The following is a 20081-nucleotide window of genomic DNA, read 5'->3' as shown; positions in this document are numbered from 1 at the left end:
TTGAAATTGTTACAGTTGATTTGGTAGATTAGATTGTTTCTTTTATCCTTCTGTATCTTGTTAACTTTAACATTAATTCCTAGTGGAAAGCCAAATGGGTCACTGAACATCTAGTTATAAGAAGATATATAAATGACACCACAAAAAAGGGCCCAGGTTTTGAACTAACTCATCAGCAATAGACAATCCTCAATAGGATTTGCACTTCACATGGTGTCTGCTGGGACTCCCAGTATAAATGCCCCCCCTCCCCGCCCAGTATGACCGCAGAGTCCCAGTCAAACTGTAGATCATATCATGACCGGGCTGTAAGTTGAGTTCATATACTGGTCCAGTATCTTATTTTTAAAATATAAACAGTGCTGTGCTTCAATGGTTAGATGGCCTTTGTTGTTGTTAATTTGAAGTCATCTTCAACCCATTGCGACACCATGGACAATGCTCCTCCAGGCCTTTCTGTCCTCTACTATCCTCTGGAATCCATTTAAGCTCATGCCTACTGCTTCAGTGGCTCCATCCGGCCCTCTTTCAACATAGAACATAGACACAAATGTCTTTTTGACATTTATATTTTACTGGGATCTACTAATCTAGTTGAAATGTTCAATTTATATTGCTAATCCATGTACGATATGCCGTATACTAAATAAAAAAATAAATCTCTGTGTATATATATATTCCTTGACTTGAATCTTACGACTGAAATTACTTTGCTTGGATTTTGCTTTCCTTCCATTCAATCATATCTGAATCTCGGAGACTGCCTGGACAACTCCCTGCCATCTTCTTGTCAAAAATTTTCAAGAGTGGTTTCATTTGGCCCCTTGTAGGACTGAGAGACAGTGACTGGATAAAGGTCACCCAGCTGTCTTCCCACTCAAGACAAGACTAGAACTCCCGGTTTCCTGTTTTCTAGCTTGATGTCTTAACCACTACACCTAGCTTGCTCCTTGTTTTTCTTAGTACCTACACACAAATATATTCGCAACAAATGCGTGAAAGTCGTGATTTCCCTTCAGTGTTTTCTTCTAGCATTAACATATTTTCTAATCTCAATTGTCTTGAGCCTTTGGAGGATTAAGGTGAGACATTCTGATCTGAAAGGTCTGCAGTATGTTACGCCTGCTATCCTCCACACATTTTGAACTATAGCTCTCACAAACTACAACCAGTGGTGAGATTAAACTGGTGTAACAACCGGTTCACTCTGCATGCACATATTGCATTTGAAATCAACACTAAATCTTACCTTTTTCCACGGCCCAGGTGAGTAAAACAGCTGAGATGCAGCAATCCACTCTGCCACGCCAATCAGCTGGGCTTCAAACAAAGGAAATATAAGGCGGAATAGAACAGTAATGGGTGGGCCAGGCCAACTGATCGCCAGAACTACCAGTTCACCCGAACCGGTCCAGACCGGCTGAATCCCACCCCTGACTTGTTAGGATCTAACATGACATCTAATATATAGTACTCAGGGCCATATTATCTATTAGAAAAAATGTTTGGGATAGGATTTTTTGTTCTACTTTAGGTAGAAAAATGTAGTAGAACTGTTCTAATCATCTCCATCTCTCTCTCTCTCTCTCTCTCTCTCTCTCTCTCTCTCTCTCCTCTCTCTCTCTCTCTCTCTCTCTCTCTCTCTCTCTCTCACACACACACACACACACACACACACACACACACGCACACACACACACACAGAGAGAGAGAGAGAGAGAGAGAGAGAGAGAGAGAGAGAGAGAAGTAATAATATATGGTCAATGAAGAGAGACAGAGAAAGAGAGAGAAAAAGTATATATTCTGACTTTAGCAAATTGTAGCTCTAATGTTTAATGTTTCATCTCAGAATCCATGCCACAAAAGGCTGTTTCTGAATTTATTTTTCTATATCTATAGCGTCTATTCTGAAAGCTAAGAGTGGGCAAATAGTATGTACAAACCAATTAATTCAAGAAATAAAAATGTTATTTTTAAAAAACGAATGTAATGATGATATCAAACTGTTAAAGCTGCTTCTTTTTTAAATAAATAAATCAGCTAGATATTGGAGAAGAATTTAAACACATTCCCTATATTAAATTTTGTCTTCTGTGAGGAAAAAGGGAACAATTTCTTTTTGGGGGAAAAAAAGTAGGCTATTATTTTAAGATAGTGTCTCATATACACAGCTTCCCAAAGAGAACAGAGTATCTTACATTGTTCAAATGTTGCATTTATGACAAAACAAAGGGTTTACCAACTGTTCCATAGCATTGCTACATCTGATCCAACTTTCAAGACAAAATCTTGGGTAATATACTGTATATTCCTATTATCTAAAAGCACATAATTCTGTTGGTTTTTTTTTTCCATTTCGGCACAGCTTCCACTTACCCTTTAATCAAGAAAAATATCTAATTATGTAACAGCTCTACTTATCAATTATATCATGTGTTCTAAAACACTTTACATGTAATTATTTCAGATGTAGCGGAAAGTATGACATTGTTCTCCTTTAAAAAAAGAAAGCTCAAAAGCTTCACCTGTTGCCATTTATACTTATTACCATATTCACTTTGTGCCAGTAAGTTTTCCCCATTGCTCATTTGCGATTCCACTCTGTGCTGTGGGACAATGATTTCTTTTGTTAAGAGTCAGTTGGCAAGATCTAAGAAGGATGATGAGAACAAATGTGAATAAGTTATACATGTCGTGGATGGCTGTGATTACTTCATCATGAACACACGCTGGAGATTAAACTATATTCCTTGTGGTACTGTTTATATTACATTGTTCATGGTGACTAATGCAGGGATTAGATTTTCAGCCCAGTTTAATTTGCTCAATTAGAGAAAGGAAGCCACCTCAAAGACTGAAGCAGGAAGAAAATTCCCTGAAGTTCCTTAGTTCTTTAAAAATAAAACCAACCTAATTTAGATGAAGACTGGGAGGGAATATTTATTTTGCATAGCATGTCACATCACCTGAAGAATATTTTGATAGGCTTAAATATATTGAAAAACTAATCAAGTCAGATCATCTATGCAGCTTAGTCCAAAAAATTTGGAGAGTACATTAAGTATAAAGATTTTAGTGATTGTATGACACAGGTGACAGATAGAAGAACATAACTCTGTAACTACTTAAAAAGGTAAAGGTTCCCCTCGCACATATGTGCTAGTCATTCCTGACTCTAGGAGGGGTTCTTATCTCTGTTTCAAAGCCGAAGAGCCAGCGAGGTCCGAAGATATTTCCGTGGTCTTGTGACTGGCATGACTAAATGCCAAAGGCGCATGGAACGCTGTTACCTTCCCACCAAAGGTGGCTCCTATTTTTCTGCTTGCATTTTTACATGCTTTCGAACTGCTAGATTGGCAGAAGGTGGGACAAGTAACAGGAGCTCATTCCATTATGCGGCGCTAGGGATTCAAACTGCCTAAACTGCCAACCTTTCTGATTGACAAGCTCAGTGTCTTAGCCACTGAGCCACCGCATCCCGTTGTAACTACTTACACATATACATATATTAGTAGATAATATTAGTAGATAATAATCTTCAAAGTCTCTTACAAAAATCTCAAATACTAACTAAAAAGGAAGGTCTCTTTCAAATCAAGCTTGATTCCTGGTACATATGTGGATTGATTCAACTACAACAAATTGGTTGATTCAGCTACAACAACCCAAGAATGGAAAACAATAAAATATTATATACTAATATGTCTATGTAAGTAGTTGAATCAATCCATATATGTACCAGGAGTTAAGCTTGATTTGAAAGAGACCTTACTTTTTAGTTAGTATTTGAGATTTTTGTAGAAGGAGAATATGAATACAGATTTTGGTGTTCTGATCTCCATAAATATATTCAGTTACAGATGCCTGTAGAGATTCTCAGGTCATGGTTGCCTCAAAGGTGCTTTTTTGGGGGGGAAGGTTTTCTTTGAAGATGTTTTGCTTCTCAACCAAGAAGCTTCTTCAACTCTGACAGGATAGTGGGGAATGGAAGAAGTTATATTCCTTGCAGGCAGTTGGTCATTTGCACCCTTTTAGAGTCCAACTCAATTTCATTGAGGGCCACATCAGAGTTGTGCTTGACCTTGGGGGCTGGGGTGAGTATGGCCAGGGTGGATGTGGCTAGCTGGATGTCACTTGTGTCTGTGGTGGCCCAAGTGCTCTGCCAGCAAAAACGGACTCCAGAGCTCCATTTTCAGCTGTGAAAGCCTCCTGCCATCCTCTGCCAGTAAAAATGGAGCTTGGAGTGGTGGGGGGAGTTCCGTTTTTACTGGCAGGGGGCTGCAAGAGGATGTTGCAGCTGAAAATGGAACTTTGGAGCCCATTTTTTCTGACAGAGACACCGTGGGCTGGTCCTTTGCTTTTTCTAGGGTGGCCCCATGGGCCAGATCTAAGTACCCCGTGGGCTGGATCTGGCCCCCGGGCCTTGAGTTTGACACCCTTGTTTTAGAGGTTCGTTGAAGCACTTGGATATTTATCTCTGTCCTCAGGGTCACCTGAGCAGTGCTCCTGGTTCCTGTAGTCTGCAATTTCTGCCCCCTCTGGAAATCCATTCCTATTCTCATGCCATTCAAAAGGTGTTCATCCCAAATTGTACGGATAAAAGTCTGTAGAGATTCTCCACTATCCTGCCAGAGCTGAAGAAGTTCTTGGATGAGAAGTGAAACGTCTTTTTTTTAAAAAGAAGTCCAGTTGCCTTCTGAAAAAGCACCTTTGGGACATTCAGTTACAGAGTTTGTCGTATGTTCTTCTAACATGTTTGTCACCACTGCCATGCAATCACTAAAACCTTTATACTTAATGTGCTCTCCAAATTTCTTGAACTAAGTTGTGTAGGTGATTTGACCCACGAGACCATTTTTCTAAACTCCTATGTCTTAATATCAGCTAGGATTTTTCAGTCCCTTTTTCCCCACAATTGTTGACCTCTATGAAAGCAAACTGTAATTGCTAGTCTAGATTTTCACAGCTGCTAAAGATGAGATTTGTACTGCCAGGTCTGGTTTCAAATCTGCTCTAACAAGCTACCAACAGGTCTAGCAAAATGTCAGCACATATTCATTGTCTCACGTAGCATCATTACAGAAATCATACAAGAGAGCTTTGCTGTCTTTTTGAAGATTCCGTTTGGCCCAAGGGGAACAAAGTCTGTTTATCTTGGGCAACATACATTTTTTAAATCATTGATTTCTTGTTAATCAATCAAAATATATTTGGAGGTGCGAAAGAAAGACTTCATTAAATTCAGCAACTAATGTGAAAAATCATGAAATAAGGAGACAGAAGAATATGTTTGTTATAAGAGTTCCATCTTTCCAGGGGTCAGCAGCTCACGGCTCTGGAGCCGCATGTGGCTCTTTCAACCCTCTGCTGCGGCTCCCTGTTGCCAGTCGGCACCACAATTTTGAGAGGAGCTTCCGGTTTGGGGGGAGGGAAGCAGGGTGCGCCAGCAGCAGACTCAATGGCAAGGGGCGGGTTTTATGGTCAGCTCCATAATTGATAGAGCTTTCAGTTAGGACCTTTGTGGCTCTTTGAGTGTTTAAGGTTGCCAACCCCTGCCATAAACTATGCTGAGAAAAGCATTGGATATGAAAGTTTATAATATAATCAACATTCTCTCTGCAGCCATTGATTTGCAGCTAATTGTTTGCCTAGGTTATTTGATGCATTAAAGGAGAATATTTGTAATTCGGAATTGAAACGAGGGTCCTTGGTGCTCTCTGAGCTTGCTTGTTTTCTTGCAGACATTTCATTACTCTAACTGTTCTGACCTCCCTCGTCCTACACCAAAGCACACCGAGACAAAGATACTGCAAGGATTTAGTAACACACAGACAGGACTTTGGCAGCAAGCCAGCACAGACAAGATGTTGCCAGCAATCCAGCCTGCCAAGCTAGCCACGAAAGTTCTCCAACTTTAGTGAATATGTTGACTCCTGCAAAGGGGCGTGTGCACAAGCATTCCTTTTATAGTCTTGAGAGGAGACTAATTACCACCAGCTGAGTGCAATTATCTCCTGTAACTGCGTAACTGTTCCTTACACCTATTAGCTCTTCAGTGCCAGGCATCCAGGAACAACTCCCTTGGCTCCTCCCCACTGCTCCAATGCATGATGTCCGGATCACACTCCCTTGTCTCCTCCCCACTGGTCCAAGGCTCAGCGCCTCCTGGTGGCCAACCAGCCTCTCTGGGTCCTGCTCGGAGTCGGAATCCTGTCCAGGGTCCTTCACATGCTCCAGAGCCAACTCATAGGGCCCCTCGCTGTCGGAGTCTGGTGGCAGCTCCAATGGCTCCTGCTGGACCACAACACCTAACTATGTAACATTGTCAGTGTAGTCTGTATTCAATACATTAGTAGGCAAGAATTAATTTTGCAGAAAAAAATACACCATATTAATGAGGTGGTGAGGATTTTTTTCCCCTGCCTTGCTGCCCCTGCTACACAGAGAATGTCCTTTTCTAAACAGTACATGTGAAGAACATGTTGGGATGAATTGATAGGTATCAAGTGCAGGAAATAAGGAAACCCAGGCAGTCCAAATGAATATAAAGGTTTATTTCAAGCTTAAGCTCTCTACAAGAATCTGAACTACTAATGGTCCAAGCAAATTGGCAGTATTAAAGGATCAATGGAATTCAAGGTGGGTGCAAAGGAACTTGAGGCTTCTGGATGCGAAGGGACTTGAGTAGGGGTGGTATTCACTTACCTTCACTATTAGTTCACCTCTGCGCATGCCTGTGATCGGTTCCGGGCAGTATGCTCCGGTACGAGCATACCGGTGGCAGCCGGGAGCAGCAGCCATCGTACTGGAATGATGTTGTGGAGGGCCCACCCACTCGCCTGCCCGTGTTCCTTACCTGTATTTAAGCCAACCGGCCCATTTGCGTACATGCATGCAGTATGCAGTGCCTGCGCAACCTCTGCTGAGCAGCTGGAGCATCGCAGTGTGGTGTATGCACATGCACGCCCAGCATATGTGTCCAAGGTGGACACCCTCTCCCATCACAGTGTACCAGTTGCGACGGGATCTGGGACCCACCACTGGCACATGTGCACCTCCGTGCATGCACTCAGCCTTCCGCACATGTGCTTTTGGCTAAAAAAGGGCCTAAATGGGATACCATAGAGTTGAGGGTGAGAGGGTGGGTGAGACCACATGCAATTTATGCTACTGGTTTGGGCAAATTAGTCCGAACCAGTAGAAAAACACCACTGGACTTGAGGCTGATGATGTGTTTGATCCCTTCTTCAGGCTCAGCCTGGTTATCTCCTACAAAAGGCTCTTTTCTCTACTCTTTTTTGGAGTTGAGCTAATTTGGAAGGAATCAAGTTCTGAAATGAAAACAAATGAACAAACAAACACACATACACACACATACACACAGACAAATAACTAGTAATATTTAACCTTGTTGCACATTTTAAATAGCATAGGACTCCTTACTAGTTTTAGTTATAGATAGTTCCTGACTTAACACCACAATTACTATCAGAATTTCCATTATTAAGCAAGGCTGTGAGCCATGCCTGATTTTTATGATCTTTTTTGCCATGGCTGTTAAGTGAAGCATTGCAACTGTTAAGTGAATCATGCTGACGTTAAGCAAATCCTGCTTCCCCCATTGACTTCGCTTGTCTGAAGATGGCCAGGGAAGTTGACAATGACAATCATGTGATTGTGAGATGCTGTAATCCTTGTAAACACATGCTGTTTTCCAGTAGTGGGATTCACTTAGGTTAATCACCGGTTCATAACTGTGAGCGTTTGGCCTTCTGTGCATGCTCTTTGCCCATGTGCATGGTGTGCATGCATGTGTGTGGCATTGAAAATGAGGCTACATAGGACATTTTGGTGTCCGGGTGGGGGGACTGCAGTTCGGTGCCACCAGTTTAGGTGATCCGGTCTGAACCAACTGAATACCACCTCTGCTATTTCCCCATTGTCCAAATTTTGATCCAGAGACTGTGGGAATGCTGCAACAGTCCTAAGTGCAAGGACTTGTTGTAAGTCAAGGATTGCCTGTGTTTCCCAGAAGTAATATGAATACTACCAGTGGGTAGTATTTTAAATTTCCTTCTGACATATTTTTCATAGTTACCAGATAGTTGAGAATAACATATACAACTTTCCCATGTTCCTCTGCTAAATAGAGGTTTTATTCTTAGTTTCAAGAGCAATTTAGCATGGTTGAAGCAATGCTATTCAGAAGGATATGTTCATAGCTTCTGAATATATAAAATTAAGCATCCAGTTCTTTAGATCTTTTCATAACCCACACAGCATGAGTTCCACAGGGGAGAGCAAATTCTGTTAAGAATGCATGTATAACTTTTTCTGCAGAAATTCTGTTAGGTAATTTTAGAATCGTTCATCAATAATGTGTTTTATTTCACCTCAAAATGGGTTAGGTTCGCTGAAAAGGCACACCCATTGATTGCCAAGTGGGACTTTGCACAGGTAGTCCTCGATTTATGACAACACTTGAGCCCAAAATTTCTGTTGCTAAATGAGACATTTGTTAGGTGAATTTTGCCCCATTTTACAAACTTTCCTGTCACAGTTGTAAAGGGAATGACTGCAGTTGTTTAGTTAGTGACACGATTTTTAAGTGAATCTTGCTTCCCCAATGATGGAAAGTTGCAAAAGGTGATCACATGACCCTGGGGCATTGAAATCGTCATAAATATGATCATGTGACCATAAAGATGCTGCAATGGTCATAAATGTGAAAAATAGTCCTTAGTCACTTTTTTCAGTTTACTCTTGTAAATCAAGGACTACCTGCATTTCTTACCTGAAATTCAGCTTGTTGGCATTTCCATTGTCCTGAACTGTGGAAAGGCAGAGAGATTCAAAATCATCATCTTTGGCACACAATACATTTATGGATGCCTGGCCTTAAAAATGTTCTACTTAAATGTATATTCTTCCTAACACTTTTTTTTTAGTAACTCTCTTCCCAAGCTAGGTTGGTTATTATTTGAGGGGCTTGGCAAAGCAACAGACTGCATTCTCAATGAGCACAGTGAGAACATGAGGCAGATAAATCTTTGCATTGAGGCTCCCTGGGAATAATCCAGACATTATTTATAAAGGATTCCCCCAGGAATCTTGTGAATCGTTTGAAACAGCCATAGCTGCAGGCTTGCTTCTGGTGTTTTGCTAAGGACATCATCATTCACCTGAGGGACCATATTGTCATTGACAATACAGTGTCCTGTCTCCTCTGCTCTATGGCTTTCTCTAGCTCTGTTCGCTTTCCCATCCTAAAAGATGGAACTCAACCAGTGGTGGGATTCAGTTGGTTCAGGCTGGTTTGGGCGAACCAGTTGTTAAATGTCAGTCTGGCCCCACACCTTCCTTCCCCGCACCTTCTAGGAGTCCCTCTGTGCCCCATTTTGGCTCCCAGGTAAGTGCAGGCCCAAAATGGGGTGTGGGGGAGGTAGCATGGCCCCCCTGGTGGCCCATGTTTACTCCCAAGAGGCTACAAGGAGGCCTACTAGGCCCAAAATGGGGTGCAGGGGAATGTGGCACTCCCCACGGCCCATTTTTGCTCCCAAAGGGATGCAGGAGGACAAATGCTGTCTATGACACCTCCTGGCCACACCCACCAATGCTACGCCCATCCAGCCGGTCATTAGGGCAGAGAACCGGTTGTTAAACTATTTGAATCCCACCACTGAACTCTGCTACTAGGTACTATCTAGGCAGGAAGAAAACAATTGATGTGTGGATCAAGCTTCAGTGGGTTAAATATGTATTTATTAATTTAAATGCGTTTATTAAATTTGTATGCTCCCTGTTGTGGTTTGTCCAGGTCATATATCCTTAGGTGATTCACAAGCTGTAGCAGTCTCTGAGTTCCCCGCGGGGAGCCTCAATTAGCACTTCAATCCCAGCACAAAGAGTCCTGACCAACCTGGGTTGTGGCAAGGAAGTCCTTGCAAGGAATTCACCGGAGGGAACTCTTCTGGAGCATGAACGGTTGTCTCCGACAATTGTGCCTCCCACAACCCTCTTCCTTATTTCCCAGCCAGGGAAGGGCTTGTTAACATTTCCTTCTTTTCCTGGATATATTTCCTCTTCGTTTGTCAATGAATGCCATGTATTCCTGCCTTTCTAAATAAAAAGGGATTTCTGTTCACGAGTAGGCCACTGAGTGGGGCTCGTGAAGGCTGGGTCAGAATACTGCCCATCTAAGTATCAAAAGCGATTCTCGTCAGCTTACAATGTCATTAAAACTTAAACACAAAAGTGTTAAAATTACCAGTGATTAAATAAAGATTAAAAACCAAAAGCATAAAACTGATAAAGGGTTGGACTTTTATCTTCTACTAATGACCTCCAGTATAGTGTGTCCTCATCAGGACCACAGACAATTAGTAGAGCCATTGTTGAAAGGCCCTTCCAGAAGGTCAGAAGGATAGAGGAAAATTTCTCATCTAGTGGCAAGCTTTTCCAGGGGGCATGCAGAGGAGCTGTGGTGGTGCAGTGGTTAGAATGTAGTTATTGCAGCTGACTGTGCCCACTGGCATGAGTTCGATCCTGACAGACTCAAGGTTGACTCAGCCTTACATCCTTCTGAGGTCAGTAAAATGCTGACTCTGTAAACTGCTTATAGAATGTTGTAAAAAGAACTATGGAGCAGTATACAAATCTAAGTGCTATTGCTAGTGCTATTCCAAATATACAGCACAAACTTTTAAAAATTAGATTTAATATTAAACCCAGACACAGACATATGTATATGCAATATTTTCACGGGGTATCAGTATATTGAGGTATATATTAGAGCCAAGGTGGCGCAGTGGTTAAATGCAGCACTGCAGGCTACTGCTAGATCAGCAGGTCAGCGGTTCAAATCTCACCAGCTCAGGGTTGACTCAGCCTTCCATCCTTCCGAGGTGGGTAAAATGAGGACCCAGATTGTTGGGGGCAATATGCTGACTCTCTGTAAACCGCTTAGAGAGGCCTGAAAGGCCTATGAAGCGGTATATAAGTCTACTGCTATTGCTATTGCTATTGCTTAATAATCAGTATATTGAGCTGTTATCATTGAAAAAAATATTAAATTATTAAACATGTGGTCCAACACTACCCACATCATATATTCTATGATTCCTTAGAAGAGAGGCAATTGCCTGGATAACTGAATTGGTTATGAGGCCACTGCTGTATCCTCACGGAATTATTCTATATAATTATGTGGGTTGTGTGTATATGCTTACTTCTTTTTTCGTACACCAAATAAGCAAATAGGAATTGAGAATTTTTAAATTATATTGTCTTTGTGTCTTTTAAGATGCTCACATATCTTCATATCCATGCACAGCCTTGAGTTGACGTCAACAGTTGCAAGGGAACACAGATTACACATATTGGTTGCATGGTATGTTGTGGTTTTGGAATTAAAGGTTGCCCAAAACAGCTAAACTATAACTATTAATCCCAAACAATGATTCATTTTTGTCCTTTTATGGTGAAGTAACTTGGTGGCTTAGATGAAGAAAATATTTCAAGTTGCATTAACTTCAGGTTTCCCCATCAGTTCCTCAAACAGAAAGTGATAAAAACTTTCATCAGATGTCTAATGTTTGGAACATGAGATTGGCTGTCAGAACAATTTAAAGAAAATTAAACTTTATTTTTTCTCCATACTCCACTGAGAGATATTTAAGTCTTTGTTAGGCATACTAAGCTTTTAAATGAAGTCTTGTCACAGTACAATATGCCTTTGTGTTTTATTACCTGAGCTGGTTGCTGGTGAGGAGCAGTTTTTTTTCCATCGTTGCCCATCTAAGGAGGGATTAGGGCTAGTCATTACTGAAGGCACACTGTTGACATGATGATTCCACAGTTTATTGTACTGCATTGAAATATATTCTATATTGTTTTCACAGCCCTCTTGTGACATCACTGACTTTCCTACCACCAGAAGTCAGTGATGTAGAAATGTAAAAAAAAAACAAAAACATTCAAAATAGGTTAAAAAAGCAAAGCTACCATCAAAGATACAAAAGCCAAAGGCTTCTCTTCTATAAACCCATATCCAGGGATGCATAATCTTGAATTTAAGATTGATTAATACTGCCTTGCCTCTCCAGTCAAAACTGGTGCTGAATACATAAAATATCTGCTAAGTTTATTGACATTCTTCTGATGATCCCATGATTTGCATCAAGTTGTATTATTGTAATATTTTGCTGAGAAAAAAGGACAAACCACTTATTTGTCATTGCTTCCCTTTTAAATTCTAATAAGGCTATTTATTTTTCTTAGTCTAAGAAGGAAGAAGGGACAAAGGAAGGAAAGAATAGATTAGATTAGATTAGATTAGATTAGATTAGAATAGAATAGAATAGAATAGAATAGAATAGAATAGAATAGAATAGAATAGAATTCTTTATTGGCCAAGTGTGATTGGACACACAAAGAATTTGTTTTGGTGCATATGTTCTCAGTGTACATAAAAAGAATAGAATACATTCATCAAGAATTATAAGATACAATACTTAGTGACAGTCATAGGTTACTAATAAACCATTAAATTATACTAAGAAACAAATAAAAATATAAATTGTAAACATACAGCAGCATGGTTGTAGTCATAAGTGGGAAGAGATTGGTACTGGGAAGGAAGAGAATAATAATAGTAATACAGTGTTAGCAGATAATTTGACAGTATTGTGGAAATTAGTTGTTTAGCAGAGTGATAGCATGGGGGGGAAGGAAGGGAGGGAAGGAGGATAGAATAGAATAGAAGGATAGAAATAAGGTTTAATTAGTATTTAAAATAAATCATTATCAGATGCTAGGAACATGAACTTTATTTTTTCTTAGACAAAGACAAAGAGGCAGGTTATTTTCTTTATAACGCATTTCCCAATTAACCATTCCTGCATTTTTGTTGGATGTAACCGAGAAATAAAACAACTTGGGGAGGAAGGAACAATGAGAGGGATAATTGTCCCTGAGACTAAAGATGAAATGATGTTCTGGCAGAGTATCCTTTTGGCTTAATGATGTGATTATCATTATTTCTGATGTTCAGGCTATAAGTGACATTGATTAGGGAGATGAAATGGTACCAAAGTTTTAGAGAAGTTCAAAAAGAGCCTTGGGAAGAATGTATTAAGGGGAGGAAAACATCTGAAATGAGCTAAAATGTGGGTGATGAATAGACCTGGAATCCTGACCTCCAGTTGGAAGAAGAAATCAGAAATGAACCAGAGGATAATTGATGTACATTGCTGCTACTTCTACCATTAGTTCAAAATTCTTATTCCAGATCCCTTTTACTATCCCTCTATAGTCAAAATATTACAAGAAACAGTAGTTTAAGTTCAAGAATCAAAGCAACCCTAGCAGATCAAGGAAATATGGATGGAGAAAAGTTGTATCCTGACTTTTTTGCTTTTTTGCTAAGAATATAAGGATAAAGCATGTAATGATATAACGATAAAGGTTTTCCCTGTCCAGTCTTGTCAGTTTTAAAAATGGACAACAGTTTGTGGCCATTGTGATGAAATCACCCTGTGATTCTTGCAGGGTAAAGTAATTGAAAAAAAACCTTCAAAATGCAACCACTATTCAGATTATTCAACTCTATTTGAAAATTTAAAGAGCTTCCATTGATGTTCAAAGTACAAATGGCTTGAAATTTAAATTTTGATTCTTATGGATAGTGTTGTATTTCTTGCAAATAAGTATTGAATTCTTATTTAGATATGCCAGCACAAGAAATTATTCAATATTATCTTCAGTGGAATGATGCTTCGTTAGGCATCATTTATTCATTTGTAAGTTTGTTTGTTTGTTTGTTTGTTTAAAATGTGTATGATGCCCAAAACCATGATAATTCTAGGAAGCTTATAAAAATGTAATAAAGTGATCATAATCATAAAAATCTCATTAAAGCAAGAAATTATCAGTCATTAGATCAAATGATCAAAATATTAAGTGGCCTGGATAAAAGGACATATTTTGAGTCCCTCAAAGAGTTAATAAAGAGAAATTGTTTCAGTTTGATTAGTAAATATGTTTTTACAGATAAAGTGCTAATGAAAGAATTTATGCCAGAACGATACAACTGTTCCATTCAGTAATTTAAAACTGTTTACACTTGCAGATCTATTTAATGATAAAAAAAATCACTTATGAAATGATCTCTATTACTTCTGTTAACGTTTTACTATAACATGTGCATTTTATCTGTTTTCGTGTTCTTTTATACTGTTTCCATTTTCAGAATGTTGTATAGTTTTGATAACTTTCAAGTAATCATCATAGAGTCTCTGTGCGCGAGTAGACAGTTATATAAATTTTCTAAAATAAATAAATGAAATAAACAAACCACTGAATTATGTGGTAAATCAGAAAATGAAATAAAATAATACTCTTCCATTCTATTTTTCCTTAGATGTTTATTAATAAATATGTATTTTATTATAACCCCAGATGATTAAATAAAATCAAATGGTAACAAATGGACAAAATCCTTGTCAGTTTTGGAAATCCAAGTGGTACCTTTGGGTAGACAACATGGTATATGGTTTCTTAACGACTTTGCAGATGAATCCAAAATAAAATGTTTTGTTTTTCTCTTAGCAGAAAGGAAAATTGTGACTTTGAATATTCAAACTCAGCCAACATATAAAACAATATCCAACGTTGTTGGGTATTTAAAAGGAGCTACACTTCCTGGTAGGTTTATTTATTTTATTTCTCCATGTGCTAACTTCTGCAAGTCACTTGTCATATTTCTGAACAAGATCAGAATTTCACAACTTATTCTGAACTGTGGATTGCACTTAACTTTCAAACTGTACATAACTGTTATTTGTTAGAGTTTGTTCTATATAGTTACCCAGACTGAGCACTTACACCTGTCTGAAAAATAATTATGGGAGTTGAAATCCACAGATTAGAGATACTAAGGTAGAAAAACACTAGTGTAGACAATGTGCATCTTAGCACATTCCACATGGTGTACTTTGGTTTACTGTGATCTAGTTTAACTCTTTCATATCTGAGTAAGACCTCTGGTAGGAGTCACATTGCTTGAGAGATGATACCTTATACTAGATCTTTAGCAAACAGAAAGCAGGGGACTTTCTGCTTTTTAAATATAGCGAGCTATTTGAGTTACTTCCAAAAATATAGTAATTACTAAAAACCAAGCAAGACACATCTAGCCCATTAAGTTAGTTTAGATCCATTTTAGCTGGTTGCTATAACTACTGAGTCTTATGTCTTTTCAGATAGGTTCATTGGGTGATTAATTGAATGATTCACTATACAATATTCTGCATTATAAATGTTGTTGTTAGCTTGAGATTGCATGCAAATAACATTGAGGTCTTTCAAATAAAAGTGATTCTTGAACCCAGCTGATTATTATGGCAAACAACCGCTGTGGCAAGAATGGGAAAGGTAACCAATACCATCAGTGTTTGGAAGGACTCTTGATTGTATTGATTAATTAGTAAAATCTTTTGCTTTTTGTATGTTTTTCAGATAGATATGTCATAGTTGGCAGCCACCATAGCAATTTGCCTGGCTACAGTAGTGAGCAGTGGGCTCATGGCAAAGCAGTCATGACGGCACTTATCCAAGCCTTGGCCATGAAGGTGAAGGAAGGTTGGAGGCCTGAGAGGACCATCGTTTTCTGTTCATGGGGTGGGACCATGTATGGCAAGATTGGTTCCTACGAATGGGCAGAGGTAAGAATGCTCACAGGTTTCTTTCTTCAGACGGGGGGAATATCAAGGATAAGAATTATTGAGATATCCCTCGTCATGGTCTCCTGTTGCTAAATTTTATTCTCTGAGTATGTTCTTTTCTTCCTTCTCAGAAACATTTTGTAAACGTTCAGATAAGTGAAAACTAAGTCTAAACTGTATCACGACTTTTTTATGTGTTCAGTGCAGGGGTGGGCTGCTGGATTCACCGAACTGGATTCTGCCCAGTTCAATGAATCCCCAAATGCCACCCCTGACTGCCACCCCACCCCTCCCCTCCCACCCCATCCTCCCAGGAGCTTCACGCGGCCCATTCATCAAGACAGGTAAGTGCAGAGCTCACGGGTAGGTTCGGGAAGCGGGGAAAACGGGCCTACCAGAGGTTCCAGAAGTCTGGAAATGGGCCTGTTTCCAGCCTCTGGAGGACCTCAGGAGCCTGGGGGGGAAAGCAGTTTTCACCCTCCCAGAGGCTCAAAGAAAACCTCAGAGCCTGGAGGGTAAAAAATCCCCCCCCTTGCTGTGCAGAAGGCCGACTAGGCTGCACCCACCATGGCCATGCCCACCCAGCAATGTGGCAGTAAACCCATTGCTGCAATTTTTGAAGCCCTCCCCTGGTTCGGTGATTGTATCCAGAAAGATGAAAGAGTAGTATCTACGAAGAAAATGAAAGGACTGTGATAGCTGAAAATTCCCTAGCTGTACAGCTTTTATCAATTGCCATTATGATTATCATCTAAATCAGAATCACTATGTAATTAATTGGGTGATGATTTCAATTATTTTTGTCCTAGACAAGAATTAAAAAGTCATAGGCAAGAATGAAAAAGTCACGTTAGTGTCACTGAAAAATGCAAGCTGTTATAAGTAGGGTCACCTTTTGCAAAATTAATGGTGCAAAGTACAGTAAATGTAAACTTTCTAAATATTTGTTTGAGCCATGGTGGCATAGCGGTTAGAATGTAGTATTGCAGGCTAATTCAGCTCATTGCCAGGAGTTCAATCTTCCTCCTCCTTGCTCAGCCTTCCATCCTTCCGAGGTCAGTAAAATGAGGACCCAGATTGTTGGGAGCAATATGCTGACTCTGTAAACTGCTAAGAAAAAGCTGTAAAACTCTATGAAGCAGTATATAAGTCTAAGTGGTAAGTGCTTTTTGGTATATGGGACCAAGAGTTTCAGTATTTATCTTCATGACAATCATTTTTTTTCCTATAAAATCTTTTGACCTCAATTTGCAAAGCATGGTTGTTTTTCATCAATTCAACTGTCTCTTCATATCAATGAACCTTCCCTTATCTTTTTTTAATAACAGTAATATCTGGTGTGTTGCATTTTAAGTGTTTATTAGCTTGAATTTCGAGCCATTTCCAGGCCGTTTATCGAGCTGTTTTTCGGGCCATTTTCAGGGAGTGTTTTTGCCTGAAAAGAAAGCCTAAAAAACAGCCTGAAAAACAGCCCCAAAAATGGCCTGAGAAAGGCCCGAAAACAGCTCCAAGACAGCCTATTTTTTAAAGTAGAAGAGCAGCTGGTGATAGCACATATGCCCACAGAGAGGGCTCTGCATGCCACCTCTGCCACATGTGCCATAGGTTTGCCTCATGGATATATGCCATACACCAGTGGTGGGTTTCAAAAATTGTTCGAACCTACTCTGTGGGTTTTGTCTCCTTGTGGGAGTGGTTTGCCGCCCATGTGACTGGATGGGAGTGGCTTGCTGCCCATGTGACCGGATATGAAGATGCCGATGACACTTGTCAGAACCACCTTAAATTACCTCACACACAGCACTGGCATGCATACAAATATGATGTAAACTTGTTTTTTTTTAAGGCATCTTTGGTTTGCGTTAAAACAACTTCAACACACGCAATGTTCTGATTGCACCACAAATGCAGTAGTCATCCTCACCTTTCACAGAGGTGCTGAGTTTTATAAATATGAGCATGGTAGTGTAGAATAATCATATCCAAGGACCAGTGGTGGGTTTCAAAAATTTTTGGAACCTCTTCTGTAGGTGTGGCCTGCTTTCCGGGTCCACTGGTGGAACCTCTTCTAACCGGTTCGGTAGATTTGACGAACCGGTTCTACCGAATAGGTGCGAACTGTTAGGAACCCACCTCTGCTATACACCAAACAGTAGTACACTCAGCCTCTTTAAAGCAGCATTGTGGTGATTTAGTTTAAATAAGAGCATAAAAATACTTTAATTGATTCAGGTACATTCTCAGTATCTATATATAGATTTGGGTACATTATGAATCAGCCTTGGTACAAGGTTTGAAAGAAGATACAAACAGAGACACTTCCTTATGCTTTCTTGCTGTTATGATGAAATATTCATAATACACTCTGATAAAAGAATCACAATCGCCAGAAGTTCTGCAGAAATCAACACATTGATCAATCAATCAATCAATCAATCAATCATCTATATATTTTATCTTTCCACAGACTAACCTGGTAGCCACACTGTTCTTATTCCATGCATTCAGTTTTTAAATTCAAAAGAATGTTCTGTTTCCCATTTTAAAAAACCCCAAAGCTCTTTATCAAAATAATAAAGATAAAAGGGAGATAAAAACGTGTTTAAAAAGAGTATATACAAAAAAAGAATTAAAAGCATTCCATTAGAAAAAATATAACAAAGTGATTACAGAGGGAAATAAAAAGATGGATCTTTAAAAGATGCCCGAAAGACATCAGCATTGTCGGTCTAGTGTATCTCAGAGGACAGCTAATTCCACAAAACAAGAGAACTTTAGATGAAACTTTTCCTCGTGGTATAAACTAATATTAGGCAAATGGTATGCAAAACCAATAGGGATGTGGTGGCTCAGTGGCTAAGATGCTGAGCTTGTCAATCAGAAAGGTCAGCAGTTAGGGGGTTCGAATCCCTAGCGCCGCATAATGGAGTGAGCTCCCATTACCCAGCTTCCGCCAACCTAGCATGTAAAAATGCAAGTAGAAAAATATAAACCAACTTTGGTTTTGCCTTTGGAGTTTAGTCATGCTGGCCACATGACCATGGAGACGTCTTCGGACAGCGCTGGCTCTTTGGCTTTGAAGCGGAGATGAGCACCGCCCCCTAAAGTCGGGAACGACTAGCACATATGTGCAAGGGGAATCTTTACCTTTACCTTATGCAAAACCAGGAAGTCCTCTAAAGGGTTCTGAGCTGCTGATGTAAGTAGTGACTAAATAAGGGTTTTAAAGTATAAAGGGGGCATTATGGCTCACTGGTTAAAGAAGCTGAGCTTGTCAGTTGGAACAATGATGGAACGGGTTGCCCGTAGGACCATTTTTTTGCCCTCTTGAGGCTTCAGGGAAGCCTCCTGAAGCACCATGAGGAAGAAAAGTGGCGCTACCGGCAACCCGGAGGTTCGGGAATAGATTTTTGGGTTCCCCTTGGGGCCGTTTTTCTCCCTCCGGAAGCTTCAAGGAAGCCTCCAGTGGGAGAAAAACAGCCCAATGCGCAAACCGGAAGTTTGTTTCCGAACTTCCGGTTTGTGCGTTGGGTTGTTTTTCTCCCTCTGGAGGCTTCAGGGAAGGCAATGAAAAACAGCCAAAGGGCGAAAAACAGCCGAAAATGAAATCAGTTGACAGGGCAATGCCCTAAGAAATGGCTCCACGTGCCACCTGTGGCACGCATGCCATAGGTTTGCCATCATGGAGTTAGAGCATACAGCAGACCAACATGGGCAATCCGATCTCATTCAGAAACCTCTCTGGATCCATCATTCACAGGGAGTATATCAATCGAATGGATCCAATCTCTAGGCCAGAGATGGCCAACCTTTTCAGCACTGAGTGCCCAAACCAGAATGCGCCTGCATGCGCGTGGAGCTGGAAACTCAAAAGACCAGTTGGCCAGTGCGCACACACATTCTGGCCAGCTGGTCTTCGGGTTTCTGGCATGCTCTGGCAAGCACATGCCTCCTTTCTAGTCATTTTTCATGGTGTTTACATGCCATTTTTCATGCTGGTGATGGTGTGCATGCCCACAGAGAGGATTCTGCATGCCACTTCTGGCATATATGCCATAGGTTCGCCATCATGTCTCTAGGCAGTAAGATAGAAAGCAAACCCTGGTCTGACAAAGATAAAGGAATGTCTTAGGAAACACAGTAGGTGCGTATTTTCCTTGGGATTTAAAGAAAATTTACAACTATAAACTGAACATTTTTTCCCCCTTTTGCCCTATTGGCAGGGATTGCTTTTTCTAAGTAGATACTTTATAAATTAATAACATCCCCTGTAATCACGAAAGACGTACTTTCTGCTTAGCTTGCACATTCTAATGGCAGGATTTTAAAGACCTGCCAGCTACAATAAAGCTGGGCTGC

General features: G+C 40.1%; 1 protein-coding gene across 5 annotated transcripts in view; it reads left to right on the top strand.

Annotated features, from left to right (window-relative positions):
• The window catches only part of NAALADL2 (N-acetylated alpha-linked acidic dipeptidase like 2), an 897010-nt gene that overhangs the window by 669881 nt on the left and 207048 nt on the right, over positions 1 to 20081 (top strand). For 4 of the 5 annotated variants that reach the window (XM_087725225.1, XM_087725222.1, XM_087725220.1 and 1 more), the window contains exons 7-8: positions 14608 to 14703; positions 15517 to 15722. In XM_087725225.1, coding sequence (XP_087581351.1) covers positions 14608 to 14703; positions 15517 to 15722 — 302 coding nt within the window. The remainder of the gene's footprint in view (positions 1 to 14607; positions 14704 to 15516; positions 15723 to 20081) is intronic. The other variant, XM_087725221.1, reaches the window with a different exon arrangement.

Source organism: Thamnophis sirtalis, unplaced genomic scaffold, assembly GCF_051295495.1.
Source record: "Thamnophis sirtalis isolate CommonGarterSnake01/CBP01778 unplaced genomic scaffold, rThaSir2_p1.2 scaffold_11, whole genome shotgun sequence".
Taxonomy (NCBI): Eukaryota; Metazoa; Chordata; class Lepidosauria; order Squamata; family Natricidae; genus Thamnophis; species Thamnophis sirtalis.
The sequence above is the reverse complement of the archived record's forward strand: the minus strand, read 5'-3'. Positions and strand labels throughout refer to the sequence as shown.